The 17,023-nt window shown below is 40.9% G+C and overlaps 2 protein-coding genes and 3 pseudogenes across 3 annotated transcripts; 3 read left to right on the top strand and 2 right to left on the bottom strand.

Moving 5' to 3' along the window:
• Positions 1-473: 473 nt before the first annotated feature.
• Positions 474-4,077, top strand: LOC133916569 (protein NRT1/ PTR FAMILY 8.3-like). 2 transcript variants are annotated; one of them, XM_062360303.1, is made up of 6 exons: positions 474-540; positions 656-739; positions 1,030-1,120; positions 1,366-1,583; positions 2,560-3,098; positions 3,180-4,077. In XM_062360303.1, exons 2-6 carry the CDS (start codon positions 662-664, stop codon positions 3,991-3,993), a joined length of 1,740 nt encoding a protein of 579 aa, XP_062216287.1. In that variant the 5' UTR covers positions 474-540; positions 656-661; the 3' UTR covers positions 3,994-4,077. The 2 variants fall into 2 exon arrangements, with proteins under 2 accessions (XP_062216287.1, XP_062216286.1); XM_062360302.1 differs by lacking the exon at positions 474-540 and having other exon boundaries at positions 551-739.
• Positions 4,078-4,243: 166 nt separating this feature from the next.
• Positions 4,244-7,640, top strand: LOC133914809 (protein NRT1/ PTR FAMILY 8.3-like; annotated as a pseudogene).
• A 774-nt stretch (positions 7,641-8,414) lies between these two features.
• LOC133916570 (protein NRT1/ PTR FAMILY 8.3-like) lies at positions 8,415-9,392 on the top strand (annotated as a pseudogene).
• Positions 9,393-9,433: 41 nt separating this feature from the next.
• Positions 9,434-12,215, bottom strand: LOC133914810 (pentatricopeptide repeat-containing protein At4g37170-like; annotated as a pseudogene).
• Positions 12,216-12,239: 24 nt separating this feature from the next.
• On the bottom strand, positions 12,240-15,697 carry LOC133916571 (protein GID8 homolog). The gene is made up of 5 exons (XM_062360304.1): positions 15,304-15,697; positions 15,117-15,223; positions 13,698-13,829; positions 13,408-13,564; positions 12,240-12,669 (listed from the first exon to the last, which is right to left on the bottom strand). The coding sequence occupies exons 1-5, from the start codon at positions 15,521-15,523 to the stop codon at positions 12,548-12,550; spliced, it is 738 nt and encodes a 245-aa protein (XP_062216288.1). The 5' UTR covers positions 15,524-15,697; the 3' UTR covers positions 12,240-12,547.
• Between the last annotated feature and the right edge of the window lie 1,326 nt (positions 15,698-17,023).

Raw genomic sequence — 17,023 nt, forward strand, 5'->3', positions numbered from 1 at the left:
AGGAACGCATGTTCTTACTTGCGTTTGGTATTTGTTCCTAAATATGTTTCTCCCTCGAAATTAAATCCCGTACAGATTAAGAATACATACATGTGCACATTCAGTAGTACAGCATGTTTCACATGCATTGAGGATCTAATGGCTTCTAATCTCTCCTAACCCATCCACCACCACTCCTTTTCGCCTTCTCAAAATTTCCGACCCTCACGTGACATACATATCTGGAATGTGAGTGGGTATGCATCGGTTATGTAAGTCCAGAATGTACTACTTCCGCGTAATTTTGATCTTATGTTTTTTTCTACAAAAAATTTATAAATAACTAAAATTTTCGTATAATTAGATTTATCGTGAAATATATTTTATTAATATTAGATATTTTTAAGTATTTGTAAAATTTTTATAGGAAAAACGTAAAATTAAAATTACTACAGTAAAAATTGATGAATAAGTAAACGAAAACAGAAGTAGTACTTAAAAAACCACACCGTTTACTGTCTAGGTATTTGCGCCAAATCATTGTAGGAGTTGACTTCAACGGTGAGCCACAACTACTTCTCGATCTGCACTCATCAAGTCACTGCGGCTCCCGTCAGATGCGAATTCAAAGCATTGCCGACGCCCTGACGCCCAGTTGTTTGATTTGCTCTTCCAGATCTCCATGGACGAGGCAGCAGAAGAGAGGAAACTGCTGGTACGAGATGAGGACGGAGATGAAGAACCGCTCCTCCTTCCACAGGTAAAACTCCGTTTTCTTTTTCTAAGGCTCGAACTCAGTTTGTGAGGCTTACTTCGTGTCCCTGTTGTTGCCTGTCATTTTCTTTCTTTTTTTTTTGTTGAATGAAAATTCCTGCATGCACAGTGACTTATTTCGAGTCTGCAACATCAGCAACAACGGAAGCTCAAGAAGTTCATACTAGCAACGAATTTCTGCTTGCTATTAAATTCTGATTCTAGGCTCTTTTGTTGCATCTGTACTGCTTACTTATTTCATGCTTTTACGAAGAATTTTGGTTTGTGTTATTACAGAATTCACTAGCACGTACAAGCGAAAGAATTATTAACGTCAAGGGAGTAAAGCACCATACTGGCAGTTGGAGAGCATGCACATATATCTTAGGTAAGCATAAGTTGTCAAATTTCATACAGACATATTTGCTCCAAAAAAATACAGATCTAGCAAAGTGCTTAAAAAGCAAAACGTACAAAATATGACACAAAAAATGGTAATAAGGGCAGTTAATTTCCATTCACTTATTCAAGATTTATATTCGTCCCTCTGATACTTTCTCCCATGAACATTCTTTCTATTATCAATTCTCTTACGATTTGCTTGACAGATACCACTTGTGACTTGTACTGCAGTGACTGAATGCTTTGAGGAGCTAGCATACTATGGGATACAATTCAACCTGGTCACTTTTCTTAAGACAGTGCTACATGAAAATAATGTTACCGCTGCAAGAAACTATACGAATTGGCAGGGTACATGCTATATCGCACCAGTGATTGGAGCCATCATAGCAGATTCCTATTGGGGAAGATGCCTGACTATAGTTGCTTCGTTCACAGTTTACCTAGTCGTAAGCACACAAGCTGCACCTTTGTAAAACTTGCAATTTATTGTACTCCTTCAAGAACAGAAAAATGAGAAAAATCCCGTAGAAGACAGGAAAATAAGGGAAGGAAAAGGCTATTGTGTACTCCCTCCGTTCTCTTTTCCTTTCATTTTGGAAATTTATAGTTTCATATAGTCTCCAATACACACATTTGACTATTATATTTTCTAATTGTACATCACACTTAAGATATAATTATTTAAATTCATTTTTCATGAAAATCCGCCTTTATCATTTTGTGTAAAAAACTTAATATTTGGTGTATATTGGTGGCCAAAATTTTAATATTTTTTAATGACATCTATTAGGGAAAGAAAGAAAGTACCATTCTTTGAGTCTACTCATTTCTTGTCAGGCATAAATCTGTAAAAAGTTTTGCCAATAGGCATGCTACTTTCCCAATCGTAACAGAATCCTACTTGGGAAGATACCTGACTACACTAGCTTTCCTCACACCTTCTCAATCATAAAAGTTTTTCCCTATCTTTCTCATTTTTTATCAATATAATTGGTAGTTCTCCTGTTGTTTTTAGAAAAATAGCAATAGCACCTTTTATAAAACTATGAAGCAATTTATTGTACTGGTTCAACAACAAAACATAGAAAAAAGAAAAAGAAATTAGAATGCTTTTCTATTCTTTCTTTATTTGGTGAGTTAGAACTTGTGTTATCAAAACATTTAAGTCTGATCATCAATATGTTAAAACTATATAGATTGATTTTCAAAAATTGTTTGTCGTTGAAAAATAGTTTAATAATGTTATAACTGCACTAGCATGTCAGTATAAAGTTTAATGATAAAAACGTCGAATAAAAAAGAATGTGTTGTACCATTTCTTGGAGTTAAACTCAGTTCTTGTCACTCATGAATCTTTACAAAAATTTGCCAATAGGTAAACTACTTTCCACTAACTGATTGACTCTGCTTGTTCAACACAAGGGGATGGCTACAATGTCAATTTCAGCATCGTTCCCGACTTGCGCCGGACCCGATTGTGTGCAGGATGGTTCATCCCAGTCTGTTGTGTTCTTCCTTGGCCTCTACACGATGGCCATAGGGGCTGGCGGCATCAAGCCCTGTGTCTCACCATTCGGCGCTGACCAATTCGATGACAACAGCCCATCTGAGAGACAGAAGAAGGACTCCTTCTTTAACTGGTTCTTCTTCGCAATCTACATCGGCAGCTTCGTCTCGGGAACCGTTGTTGTGTGGGTGCAAGATCATTATGGGTGGGTTGTAGGGCTCTGGATCCCAACCGTATTTATCGCCTTGGCCATTGCAAGCTTCTTGCTGGGTTCCAATTCATACAGGATCCAAAAGCCTCTGGGGAGTCCAATTGTGAGGGTCTTCCAGGTCATTGTTGCAGCTATTCGGAAATGGAATGTAGATTTACCGCATGACGATTCTCTTCTCCACGAGCTACACGAGAATGTATCAATGGTGGATGGCCATAAACTGCAGCATACACCAGTGCTCAGGTACGTAGTTACCTGAATGTATTGTGAACATTCTTTTCTCAGGCCCAATCTTTTGCTGTGACTTGCAATTTCTTTGTCCAGATTCCTTGACAAGGCTGCTGTGATCTCATTAGACGACGAGCTGTCTGATCCATGGAGGCAATGCACGGTCACGCAAGTCGAAGAACTGAAGGCAATCATCGGGATGGTCCCCATCTGGGCCACCGGGATCGTGTTCTTCGCCGTCCTCGCGCAGTTCTCCTCGACGTTCCTGGAGCAAGGAAGGACGATGAACAAGCAGGTCGGCTCGTTCGCCATCCCGGCGGCGTCCCTGGCGTCCTTCGACGCCGTCAGCGTCATCGTCTGGGTGCCCGTCTACGACAGGGTCCTCGTGCCCGTGGCCAGGCGTCTCACTGGCAACGAGAGGGGCCTCTCGGAGTTGCAGCGCTACGGGACCGGCCTGCTCCTCTCGGTCCTGGTGATGGTCGCCGCGGCGCTGGTCGAGACGTGGCGCCTGGCGCTGGTCGCGGGCGCGCACGGTGGCGAGGCGCCGATGAGCATCCTGTGGCAGGTGCCCCAGTACTTCCTGGTCGGCGCCAGCGTCGTGTTCGCGTGCGTCGGGCGGACGCAGTTCTTCTACAACGAGGCCCCGGCGTCGATGCGGAGCCTGTGCTCGGCGCTGGCGCTGCTGACTGTGGCGCTTGGGAGCTACCTGAGCTCGCTCGTGGTGGCCGCGGTGTCCTGGCTCACAACGCGAGGCGGCGAGCCCGGGTGGATACCCGATGACCTCAACGACGGCCACCTTGACCGCTTCTTTTGGCTCCTCGCGGCACTTAGCGCGCTCAACCTGGCGGTTTTCGTGTGCTGCGCTAGGCGGTACAAGCGCAGGAACGCTTCCCGAGTGTCGACTGCTTAGTCCGCCAGTGAGTGTCGGCACTGCACTTGCAAAGAGCATTTTTTTTTTTTTAACTTCCTCAATCCTGACTGAATATTATGGATAGGGGTGGTAAAGCTTATATCTACCGATTTTCTTTAGTTCAATTAATAATATTATTTTTCTTAAATTTAGTAATTTTTTAGAAAACTAATGTTAGCGGTTGAATTAAAGAAGATCGGTGAGTATCCTTAGATTAATTAATTTGCACCCTTAATTAGGGAGGGTAAACATGCGTGATCTTTCAGTGTTGAACTTCATTGTTTGGTTCTGTAGCATCCTTGATTATTTGCTACCTATAAGTCCTCCAATTTTTGTAAGTTAATTCACTCTTTGTGAGCAATAAAATTTTGAGATACAACGCCATTATCTCCATAATGTAAATTTGTTTACCAATTTCTATCGTAGTGTTTGAAAGCTTAATAACATTATAAATATGTCTATGCGTAACATTTTGACGTGCCCAACCTAAATACTCATGCAGAAATTGACAGCCAAAGGTTAAGACTTTTGACATCTAGCGAACATTTACTAGATAGTTAAGTAGTGAATAATTAAATGGGAGTGTTTATACCACACCTGAGTGTTTTAGTGCTCCCAATACTTAATTTTTTGGCCATTCAGTTTTGTGATATGCGGCTCAAATTAAATCTAACTTTTTACTAAACAAAAAAATCAGGTGTTATTGGAGGCTCTAAAACCAAATGTTTATTACACCATCATTACTCAAAAATTACACAAAAATGATTGTAACTCCTGTGTTTCCTTATATGACACCGTAAAAAACCCACAAATCCCTGATATGTCATCGGTGTGCCTATAACACATGGGCCCCATTTCAGTCAATGACAGTGTCATATCAGGGATTTATGTTTTATCCAGTGGCCTGTGAGGAATTATCCCATAATTCCAATATAAACTAACTATAACTAAGGTATAAACAAAAATTCAAGTATTATAAGGTTTTAAAACAAATGACTTTTTTAATCTCATATATCCACCATCCCCTAAAGTACAAATCTTGGCGCGAACCTAAGACACTAAAATTCAGGTGTTGTATCTCTCTAAAACACTCAAGTGAGATTTAGCAAGAACAAATAAAAAAGAAAATGTTGGATTAAGTATTATTATTAAAAGGGTTCACAGGCAGTTGAGCCAATATGAGGCACTGAATGGATCCATGGATGGCTCTGATCTAATGCACGAGAAATTGACAATTTATCCCAAGATATACAACTTCTTGTTTGATATGCTTTAGACCAACGACCTATGTCGCCTGCTGTGGGGTGACTTTTGTAAAGTCAGATGATTTGGTTATGGTCTATGCTCCTAACAAGAGCCCTCGGTCCTTACTAAAATTGTGAATACTCCATGAGAGGCCAACAAAAAAATGTGCAAAAGCCAAAATAGAATTTCAGCATCAATTCTTCACGGAAATCTTCACATCACAATTGCAGCCTAGCAGATTTGGAAACAAAGGAATGCTTTCATCTTCCAACAGACAAGACCAAGCTTTCATAACAGGACGACTCTTCTATTCTCTTTGCATGTCGAGTACTTTTTCTCCTTATTAATATAATTTACAGCTCTTCTACCTTTTTGTTTATTGTTTTAAAAAAAAGGTTGTCGAGAGCCTATTACTATTAATCCTTAAACTCTTTGGACATTTTGGGAAAATTGATGTGGCTGCCTACTTTTCCATTCCCCATTTGTTTGATTTATGGATGGAATTCAGTGCCTGTTATTTTATTTTTCTTGTTCTTTTTTGGAGGAAAACACCTTAAGCTCTGCTATTACATTATAGGAAGACCATTGCCTAGAATCCAATTAGGTGGTCTAGCTAAGTGCTAGTATTATTTTTTAGCAGGATGCCGGTCTTTACACAGGTGGATCTGTTGATATCAAAGGCCTTCCTGCATCAAAGCGCACCACAGGCAATTGGAGATCATGTTTTTTCATCCTAGGTAATTTTTTCGCAGATGCATATACCATAAACTTAAGCGCCATAGTTGTTGAGAAGGTAGTTTTTGCCTCGAATCAGATAATAATTTATAGTGGTGGGGCATTTTCTTATTCTGTTACCCACACTAATCTTCTTCTCTTTTAATGTATAATTACCTTAAACTTTTGCAATCATCTATTATTGTTATGTCATGTACAATGCAATCAGTGCTTAACATGCCACAATCCACATCATCAAGCATCAATTTAGGAGCTCAAACTTCCAATGCAATCACCTCTTCTTACAGGTGGTTAGATAGTTCTCAAACCTTAGATACTACAAAGGCACTTGCCAAGCACTAATGCCTAATCAAGCACAATGCTACAGAATAAGCATCTTATTTATCCTACGTGGAAAAAAGAAGAACCTGCTCTTTTTCCCTATAAGCTTGTTTCCAAACACCTGCACCATGCATGCCTTTACATTATGTTAGCTTCATGAAATTTAAATCCTAAACAATATCATATATTCAACAGTACCCAGGACATTTGGAGGCATAAAATTTTTAAACTAACCTAAATACTACAGACCACATGGTACAAATCTTACTGAAACTGTCTGCATATTTTATAAGTTCATTGATGAGGTTTGTCAGATTTCAGCATTGCTAGTTTCTTGACAGGGAATGAGTTTTGTGAGAGGCTGGCCTACTATGGAATTGCAAAAAACCTAGTTACTTATTTGAAAGTTAAGCTTTGTTTAGGCAACCTCGAAGCTGCAAGAAATGTTACCACTTGGCAAGGACATGCTATCTCACTCCCCTGATTGGAGCCATGTTAGCAGATTCTCATTGGGGAAAGTACTGGACCATTGCTGTTTTCTCATCAGTTTATTTTATTGTAAGTACAAATTATTGCCACCCAAGCTATAACCCTACTTCGGTACATTATGCACCATATGCTGACCTAGAAAAGAAAAATTAATGCAATTGTTGCATATATGCTACTTGGTATTTTATGACCGGTTTACCTGGATTTTACTGTTCAGCATTAATAATGAACATGTGATATATTGGATTGCAGTGTTGGTGTTATGTTCAGATTAACTTGAGCATCTCAATATTTACATTTTTTTTGTAATTTTATTCTCTGAAATAAAAAATTGTGTAACCTTGCCTTTGACAGCATTTTAACCAAGTGTGTGACCATTTTCTTTTTTTACTGAAGGGCCTGGCTATTTTAACGCTTTCAGCTTCGGTTCCAGCACTGCAGCCACCTACATGTTTAGGAACTGCTGCCCAGAAGCAAGCTTACTTCAGTATGGCATATTTTTCGTTGGCCTCTATATGATAGCTCTAGGGACTGGAGGCGTCAAACCTTGCATCAAATCCTTTGGAGCTGATCAATTTGATGACACTGACCCAGCAGAGAGAGCAAAGAAGGGGTTCTTCTTCAATTGGTTCTACTTCTGTATAAATATGGGTTCATTCATCTCAGGCACTATCATAGTGTGGATACAAGATAACTCTGGTTGGGGGATAGGGTTTTCCATTCCTACTATATATATGGCACTAGCTCTTTCATGCTTTGCAGCCTCAAATATGTATAGATTTCAGAAACCTGGTTGGAGCACACAAATGAACTTGAGTAATTTGCATTCTTGTAGTGCATCACTGCCTTACTTTTAGTGTCATGTGCCACTGTGTTCATAGAATCATGGAAAATGACGAGACTGATTATATGCAATTAACATTGAACTTCAGCACAATCTTTTTCCTGTTTCAATTTGAGTGTACTGGAAAGTAAGTACATAAATGCAACAAAAAGAATATGGAATTATGGGTAGGCTAGACAAATACCCCCTCCGGTCACAAAAAAAAGGTGTCATCTTGTGTTGATTGTAGTCAAACTATCTAAACTTTGGCCATCAATATCGTTTTTAATAGTAAATATTTGGAAATTATATATCTGTCTCAAGAAGTGGTTTTGCAATATTAATATTTTTTATATTTATAAATATATGTTACAACAGAAATCAATGGTCGAAGTTGCATTTTGAGTATCATATCGATGTCCAAAACAACGCTTATTTGAATCCGGGTGTAGTAGTATATTAGTAGCTCATGTGAGGCATCCAATACAATAGGAGTATATTGGATGTCATTGCCACTGAATTGTTAATAGTAATAATTGATTTGAGATTATGCGGATGAAATAAATTTATTGCAACACCTATTACTGAGTCTTTTGCAGATGTTTAACTTGTAAATTGATTGAGTGTAAGTATGTAACATAACTAGAGGTAGTATGCTTAATTTGTAAATTCATTGAGTGTAACATAACTAGAGGTTCAGGATAGGACCAGACACGTGTTACTCTTATAATTGTATTTTTTTTTCGGGAGTATGTTATCTCTATAAGTAGACTGGTTTACAGACATAGTATTTTTTTGTTGTGTGAGTATGACTATAATAACATTTTACCTATCTCTCCTTTGTATAGGTTCCTTGATAGCGCTGCCATTGTCTCATCTGCTGATGTGAAGAGCGGATCTTCTACAGACCCATGGAAGCTTTGCACAGTCACCCAGGTGGAAGAACTGAAGATCCTAATAAGAATGTTTCCCATTTGGGCCACTACTATCATATTCAGTGCTGTGCATGCCCAAAACTCTTCCATGTTTGTAGAGCAGGGTATGGTTCTTGACAAGAGGGTTGGATCTTTCAACATTCCTCCAGCGTCCCTCTCGACTTTCGATACAATCAGTGTCATTATCTGGGTTCCACTTTATGGCCGGATTCTTGTACCAATAGTTAGAAAGTTCGCTGGAAGGGAGAAGGGTTTTTCTGAGCTACAGTGGATGGGAATTGGACTATTATTGTGCATTCTTGCAATGGTATCTGCAGCTCTTGTTGAGAAGAAGCGTTTAGAGACTGCCAGGTCTAAAGGTCTTATTCACGAGAAGGCTGATGTTCCAATGACCATTCTTTGGCAAATACCACAGTATTTCTTGGTGGGTGCAGCTGAGGTGTTCACTGCTATAGGTCAACTAGAGTTCTTCTACGATCAGGGCCCAGATGCCATGAGGAGTTTATGTACTGCATTTGCGCTTGTTACAGTTTCAGTGGAAAGCTATATAAGCTCATCATACTGACGCTTGTTTCGTACTTTACAACTCAAGGAGGTTCACCTGGATGGATCCCTGATAACCTGAACGAAGGCAAATTTGACCGGTTCTTCTTGTTGATTGCAGGGATAAGCTTTGCAAATTTGATGGTTTTCATTGTTTGTGCTTCGAGATACAGATATAAGAAAGCCCAGTGATTATATTTAATGTATAATCAGTTCCTGTAATGTGATTTCAGATACCATATTCATGAAATGCAATGAATTGTACAGACAAGAATGTGTAAGACGTGATGCTTCAGCTGTCTTTCTGATATCCTTGAGAAAATTTGTACAAATATTTCTTCTGCCTTTTTGAGTTGTAGTTGCCTTAACTGCATTCAAAGTGAGACACTATTAACAGCATTTACAGGTCAAAGTAAAACATTTGCAACGGGGACTTTCACCATTGAATCACCATAAATCATCGTTCTCATTTACAGAATTTGTTACTGACTAATAGCAGGAAAAAAGAAAACATACATAAAAACTGATATTTTAACAGGACAGATAAAATGCTCAAGGTTGAGTCACAGTGACATTTGGATTCGTTGCTTTGTAAATTCCCCACCTTCTTTCTTTCTGTTTGCCAAAAGGAACAGCTATTGCATGTTTACGCTCATCTGCAAGAAAGGAGCAAGCGAAATGAACGTTTAGCAGTACTCCACTGTAGATCTCCTCAAGATAGAACAATACCAAGTTAGGAATAAAAAAAGGTTCAAGTGTCATCCGTTGCCATTTACCAAAGGGCACACTGAGAAGCAGATTTTCTTGTAGTGTTTGACATTTCAACCAACTTGTATCAGCACCTGCTGGCTGTTGCTACATCAGCAGCTGTCGCACATTAACCTTAGCCATGAATTTAGTGACAGTTGTTCCCAATCCCAGAATTCAAAACCATTCATATATGCAGCACAATTCACCAATAGTCCCCGCAAGAACAACTCCCATTCTTGAAGTGATGGAATCTATTACAGTCCCTGACAATTATCTCTCTTGGCACAATCCGCGATATGAACTTAATAGTGGTATGACAGTCCCCACAGATGCGCATATTCTTGAAAACCTTGATAGGGGCACCCTCCGGAGTACAAATGATCCCAAAAACAACAGCAAGCCGCTCACTGTGGTAACCAATGTCCTGCTCCTTCTGCTCGTCTTCTACATCATGGAGAACAAAACCGGTGTCTACCACATACCCTTCTTCCCTCATTTTCACATACAGCTTCGTCAGAAGCGCATATATTTCCTCAGCTTGAGGATGTGTCTTATCGCCAACCAGAAACACATGCACTCTTCTGCCAACTTCAATCCAACTTGAGGCTGGCATTTTAGTTATGCCCTTTGACTCCATGATCCTTCTCACATTCTCCACTTCGTCAAACAGGCCAACTGACGCATAAATATTGGCTAGAGTAACATATGTTGCTGGATTTTCAGGTTCTATTTCAAACAATGCATCAGCTGCCCACCTTGTGAGGCGGACATTCTTGTGAATCCGGCAGCCACCGAGCAAGGACACCTATAGGAACTTGTTGGGCTTCACAGCCATCTTATTGATCATCTCTTCTGCTACCTCGAACTGGATTGACTGGCTGAGGAGATCGATCACACAAGCATAATGATCAGCAGTGTGCTCAATGCCATACTCATCCTTTATCAAATAGAAGATTTCCAGACCTTTTATCAATCAGACTGGCATGAGCACACGCTGACACGCAGACAGCACCAACAAACGTGACATGATCTGGCCTAATTCCAGACCTCAAGACCATGTCGAAGTAGCATAATGCCTCCTCTGGCTGCCCATTCTGTGCATAGCCAGCGATCATGGCCGTCCACAACACCAAGTCTGGCTTTGGTGTCCCCTCAGACGTGCATTGCGCTCCCCATGTCCCCGCACTTGGAGTACATGTGCACAAGCGCGCTCTCTGCAAAGCACGAGTCCCCTACGCTGCTCTTTGCCATTCGACCATGCACCTGCCTCCCGAATTTCTCAGAGGTAAATTCTGCACAGGCACGCAGAACCCCCGCGTACGTGAACTCATTCGGTCAAGCACCATTCCTCAGCATGTGGACGAACAGCCTGAAGCCTTCGCCGCTGCGTCCGGCGTTGAAGTACCTCTCCACCATGGCTGTCCAAGAGACGACATCCGGACCAGCATCAGGTCGAACACGCTCCTCGCGTCGTCCACACGCCCGCACTTCGCGTACATGTCCGCGAGCGCGCTCCACACCACGGCGTCCGCGTCGATCCCCCTCCTGACCACGTGGCAGTGCAGCTCCATCCCCGATCGGGCGCACCGGGCGGCCGCGGCCGCGGCAAGCGCGCTGGACGCGGTGAACTGGTTGTCCGCGCCGGCGCGGCCGGGCTCCCGCAGCATCCGGCGGCAGAGCGAACGCGGCGCGGGGCTGTCCGTGGCGCGCGTGGGCGGAGACGATGGCAGACCAGGATAAGTGGTCCCTCCGGGGCATTCGGTCGAACAGCGCGCATGCAGAGGGGAGGCTGCGCGGGGAGCGGGACAGCGCGGCGACAAGGGTGTTGTAGGAGCATACGTCAGGGTGCGGGGGAGTGGAGGAGAGGAGGGCGAGGGCGTCCGGGAGGGTTGCCGGGTGGGAGGAGAGCAGGTGGAGGAGGCGGTTGGAGAGGAGAGTGGAGGGCGGGAGCGAGGCGGCGGCCGCTGCGAGCGCGCGCGCGGTGGGGGCGTGGGAGGCGTCCGCGTGGAGGAGCCGGAGGAGGCGGTCGATGGCGTCGTGGAGCTGGGACGCCGTGGTCACGGACACCGAGAAGGAGTGGCCAGCATGCGGAGAGAGGCGGAGCGCGACGGCATGCAGTCGTGAACGCTGGATCAGAGCACGAGCTGTGCGGCCAGGAGCGGCGGGAAGAAGCGGCGTTTGGATGCGGCGATATCGAGCAAAAACTAGCCTGTGAAGATGACCTGTTTTATGATGCAACGCATGCAAAAACTTCGGAGCTAAACAATTGCTTCTCTAATCTGTAACCTCTAATGTAATTCTGACACTCTATAGACAGTTCTCTAATCTGTACATGTGATTTTGACAATCGATAAGACAGCTTCTTTGCATAGTTGCATCATACCGACAATTAGAAAGCAGGAGAGTGAATTCAAGGCCTAAACTTTGACTGAAATCATTTGCGTATTGCAAGTACCACAAGTTTGAAAGGAAGATGATTCGTGAAAAATCAAATCCAATATTTTAAAGGGTCGAAAATGTATTCTACATCATGTACAGGTACAGCACAGGTGAAGTTTTCTGATCAATTGATTGCATTGAGCTCAAACTCTGAAGAAAGCAGTGCACTCAATCGCTGCAGGCGACGACCTATTAACAGATCCAGGGCAGAACTCGTGTGGGCACTAGGCGAGCATGGTGCGTACGCTCCGTTATCATCACCTCGGAAGCAGATTCATATCGATGGATCTTCCAGTGCAGCAGTTGACAAACTATTGATTCGTGGATATGCTGCCTTTTCGTCCAGTTGATTTTGAGTCCAAATCAACATCTTTAACAGGCTAGGAAGTTTCGGATCTACCATATGTGAGAAAATGCATATAGAAAGGAGCTTCAGTAAAGTCACATATTGGGACACGGCAAAGCAAGGTTGTTTGCGGATTTTAGACAAAGAGGACACACTTAATTACATCATACAGTATTGAATGATGGCTAACATCTAAAGTGAATCACTTAGGTCCAAAAAATTAAATTCAATGTTTCAGTGCTACAAATCTTAAACAAATATCCTAAATCATCAAAATATTCCAGCATGTCCTGGCTTAATCAACTCTATATCGGTACATCGCAAAAGATTTAAAAGAAGTGCCCCTGAGAGATAATTACTTTAACTGTCTGACCATGTTTGTCAATCTTGCTGATGACCCATCATGCATGTTAGAGCTAAGTCTTATATCTACCGTTGTGATAAAATATTCCAGAATGGCACCCATTCAAATGAGCTTGTGATAAAATTCATCATTTCCTTTCTTCTTCAGCAACAGAAACTATAGAGTTGGGTATATTTATACCCTTGTGATAAACTTGTTAACTATTAATCTTAATAATTTTGATAAAATCCGAAGTTAAATGTTCTTAGGGATATAAAATGAGAATGCATGTGTCCACATTTCCACCTCCTTTCTTCTCGATTATTAAGATGTACTCTGTGTCAATCTCAATTTCTTTTATCCAACTATATCTTTGACTAGTTTAAATAACAAACTATTCAATGCATAGACATTTACACATGCAACTTGCACGTAACTTACTAACCTTTCTCATGACTTTGGCTTGTAAGAATTGCAGCGTTAACTTCACTTGCAGTCTTCAAGCGTTGAGCCACATCCAACAGTTCCCCATAAGGGCAATTTTTTATATCTTCAAAAACCAGTAGTGCCACGGTTTTCTCTATTTCCTCAAGAAATGTTTGCTGCAAAATCAGGGGAAAAACTAAAGTCGCATCATATCATGTCTTAAAAGCAGTGCAGTCGCATGCAGATTAAATGAAGCCTGAACCTTGACACCTAAAAGAAGTAATAAGGGTAAATCTAGAAGAAAAATACATTTTCTTCGCCTCTTGGTGCGAGTTCTTCTTGAGCAAACTCCAAAGCTTCATTTATTTTTCCCGCACGAATCAACTCTATTAGTTTCTGTTGCTGAAGATGAAAATATAGTTGGGGATTCGTATCCAGAATCTGCATATAATCATCCAAGTCGGCATAAGGAACCATAGGTCAATGAACGCTTTCTCAGATCCGTCAGAAGTACACACACAAAATAAACATGCTTCTGGTATAAAAAAAAACAATGAAACGCAAAATGAACAGTCTTTATGACCTTGAGGGTAGAGCTTCTCCATAAAAAATAACTTTCTCAAGATGAATGACTAGAAATCTACTCAACTACTTCTAGCACAAGAGCTCCTCCATAAAAAAACTTTTTCGCAATGAATGGCCAGCAATCTACTCAACTTCTTCAAGCACGAGCCATTGAGATACCACCTTCAATCAACCATATGTGCGATCTGACTGATTTGTGCTAGCCATCTATGTTATCTGAGTTATATGCAAAAACGAGCAGAATCCTCTAACAAACATATATTTCTCGCATCTTTGTTAACTATTTCCAAGTAAGGTAATAGGAATGCGGAAAGTATCTTTCTGAAACAGATGATTTAATTCTTTGCTCTAGTATGCTACAGGATATTTGTGAAAAAATATGTCACGTTGGATCCTCACCTCATCACTCACAGTACTGGGTAAGCATAATAATCAACTTTGAGTTTTATCAATAATCAAGTATGTGTGGTATATACTGTTGGTTTTTGTCATGTTTAAAAAGTACTAGGCCCTAACTCCGAAATTGTTGTGAGCTATATTGGATGCTGCTTATTAAGATTTTCTAGTGTTTCCTATCGATTGCAAAGATGTGCAAGCTGCTCAGCAGGAAGCTCCAGCTCTTATTTGAACAATCAAGTATGTCAAACATGCATAACTAATCTAAAGAGCAGAATAACTAGGAAGAACTGATTACCAGATCAAAAACATATCATTTGATACATCAGGAAGCTGACTCCTTCTACCTATTTTCCAAACACATGAAACATCTAAATTAACACAAAACAAGACACCAAATAAGATTGGATAGCAGCCGTGGAAAAGGATTTCATTCCTTTTCATTCCTGTATTCCCAAACTAGTTGAGGCTCCTAATTGCTGGCAAAAACGGACGACCACAAAGAGAGCATCCGAACTTCTCACATTGCAAAACTGAGTGCTTCTCTAATTAACCAATTTTATTTCAGACCCCCGGGAAGCATGAAAACTAATTCTGTACAACCCAGCCACCGCAAGCTACTTCGAGGTCATCAACGCACAGAAAAATACACAAATATGCATCGCCGCCACTACTCAGTTCTTAATTCCCAGACAGGTTCAACATAAGCCGGAACTAAAATTGCCAGGTACAGCGACAGAATCGAACCGTGGGGTTAAGATCGTTGATTTTCTCGATGGCCTCCTGAACATTCCCCGACTGTACTGCCCTCTTAACGTCCATCCGATCCGTGATGGTCGCCAGGTCAATCTCCGCTGCAAAAATAAAATCAGAGATTCAGGCGAATTCCACACGGAACTTCGACAGCGGAGGAGAGAAGAGGAGCGTGTAGTACGCTGGGTGCCGGACTCGACGCGGAACTTGTCGGCGGCGTCGACGAAGCCCTCGGTGACGAGGAAGTTCATGACGAGGCGGTTCATGTCCTCCTTGCGTATCTTCACGTCACGGAGCTTCCGCTCCCACTCATCGCGGGTCACCACCTTCTTCGAGGACGCCATGGAGGCCAGGGAGTCGATGGAGTCCAGGTCGCGCAGGACGATGCGGGAGAGGAACATCAGATGCTGGGGGCAATGGCAGAGGTGGGGTGTCGCTGAGCTGATCAGGCTGACGCCATACGCCGGCGGCGACGGGCGGGGAGGTGACGAACTAGGGTTTCGCCGCGGGGTAGGGGACGACCGGAGGATGGATTGAGGACGTGGCAAGAAGCAGAAGTCGGGAGGAGAGAGAGAGAGATTATATGACCATTCCAACTATTTTCCTTTTATTTTGATTTTTTTTCTGATTCTTTTTTTTTTTTATTCTCTTTATTTTCTCTTATCTTCAATAACTTCTATTAAAAAGATTTATAAAAAAATCACATCATAAAAAAATAATCTTACGAATCTCTTCGTAAAAAGAACCGTGAAGAGAAACGTTAAAAAGAACGAAGATCTCTTCGCGAAGATATTTTAGATCATAAAGAGAATCTATTAGGCATGGTCTAATGGTTGTTACTTCGGAATTCCTTGTTACTGCATAAACTTAAGCAAACTTGGGAATTTCACAAGATATATATAGGAATTTTAACGACTTTTTTGAAAATCTACTGGAGCATGAAGAAGAAAGTTTTTATTCTTATATTTAGAAAAAAAAAATTACAACAATATATATCCATTTGAAAAAATTGCAAAAATAGGCTATTGTAGCCCGGTGAATAGGTGACACGCAACTATCGCTCTTCCAACAGGCGATAGGTTAAAAGATGAACATGTCATCCTTCCAACTAACGACATGTTAAAAAATAAAAATGCAACATTTCAATGTTCTCAAAATTCAAAACATTATCGAAAATTATAAAAAATCAAAAAAAGTATGATGTAGAGGATGCTATAATATAACTCAACATAAAATTTCAACTCAAAACGTTACTTTTACTATGAGAAACAAAAAGGTCAAATTTCGATAATATTTTGAATTTTGATAGCAATAGAATGCAATATTTTTTTATTTTTTAACATGTCGTTCGTTGAAAGGACGGTAGGTTTAAGTTTTTAAGCAACAGACGATAGGTGGTTGTCGCCCTTTTAACCGGCCACAATAGCCTATTTTGCATATATATATATATATTATCTTCTAAATATTAAAGTAAAAAGGCTCCATTCAAAAGAAAGGAATCTTGCCTCAAAATAGGAGGAGTCCTATAGGACGGTTGAGAATTTTTATTTTTGTATTATAAATTTTCAAATTTAGCAATTTTAGACCGATGTTTGGAAAAATAGCAACTATACGTGTTTGTCGCCGGTTGGAAGTTATTTTCCTCCCAACATGCGACATATTTAAAATAATAAATATGTTTCCCTTCAAACAAACGATATGTTAAAAAAGATTAAAAAAAATACCGCATTTAATTTCTCTCAAAATTTAAAATATTATTTATACTTTTAAGCTTAAATTTCTATAAGATCTACATGGTAGCATCCTCTATACCATATTTTTTTCATAATTTTTAATGACTATTTCCATAGTGATTTGAATTTTAAGAACAATAAAATGTTGTATTTTTAATTTTTTTAATA

This window comes from Phragmites australis, chromosome 4, assembly GCF_958298935.1.
Source record: "Phragmites australis chromosome 4, lpPhrAust1.1, whole genome shotgun sequence".
Classification (NCBI taxonomy): Eukaryota; Viridiplantae; Streptophyta; class Magnoliopsida; order Poales; family Poaceae; genus Phragmites; species Phragmites australis.

Coding starts and splice junctions, on each gene's coding strand:
- LOC133916571 (XM_062360304.1), bottom strand. CDS start 15,523: ATGTTCCTCTCCCGCATCGTCCTGCGCGACCTGGACTCCATCGACTCC. Junction 13,565..13,697: donor CACCAAGAGGCGAAGAAAAT/GTATTTTTCTTC, acceptor CTGATTTTGCAG/CAAACATTTCTTGAGGAAAT. Junction 12,670..13,407: donor AAGCCAAAGTCATGAGAAAG/GTTAGTAAGTTA, acceptor CACATATGGTAG/ATCCGAAACTTCCTAGCCTG.
- LOC133916569 (XM_062360303.1), top strand. CDS start 662: ATGGACGAGGCAGCAGAAGAGAGGAAACTGCTGGTACGAGATGAGGAC. Junction 1,584..2,559: donor CGTTCACAGTTTACCTAGTC/GTAAGCACACAA, acceptor GTTCAACACAAG/GGGATGGCTACAATGTCAAT. Junction 3,099..3,179: donor CAGCATACACCAGTGCTCAG/GTACGTAGTTAC, acceptor TTCTTTGTCCAG/ATTCCTTGACAAGGCTGCTG.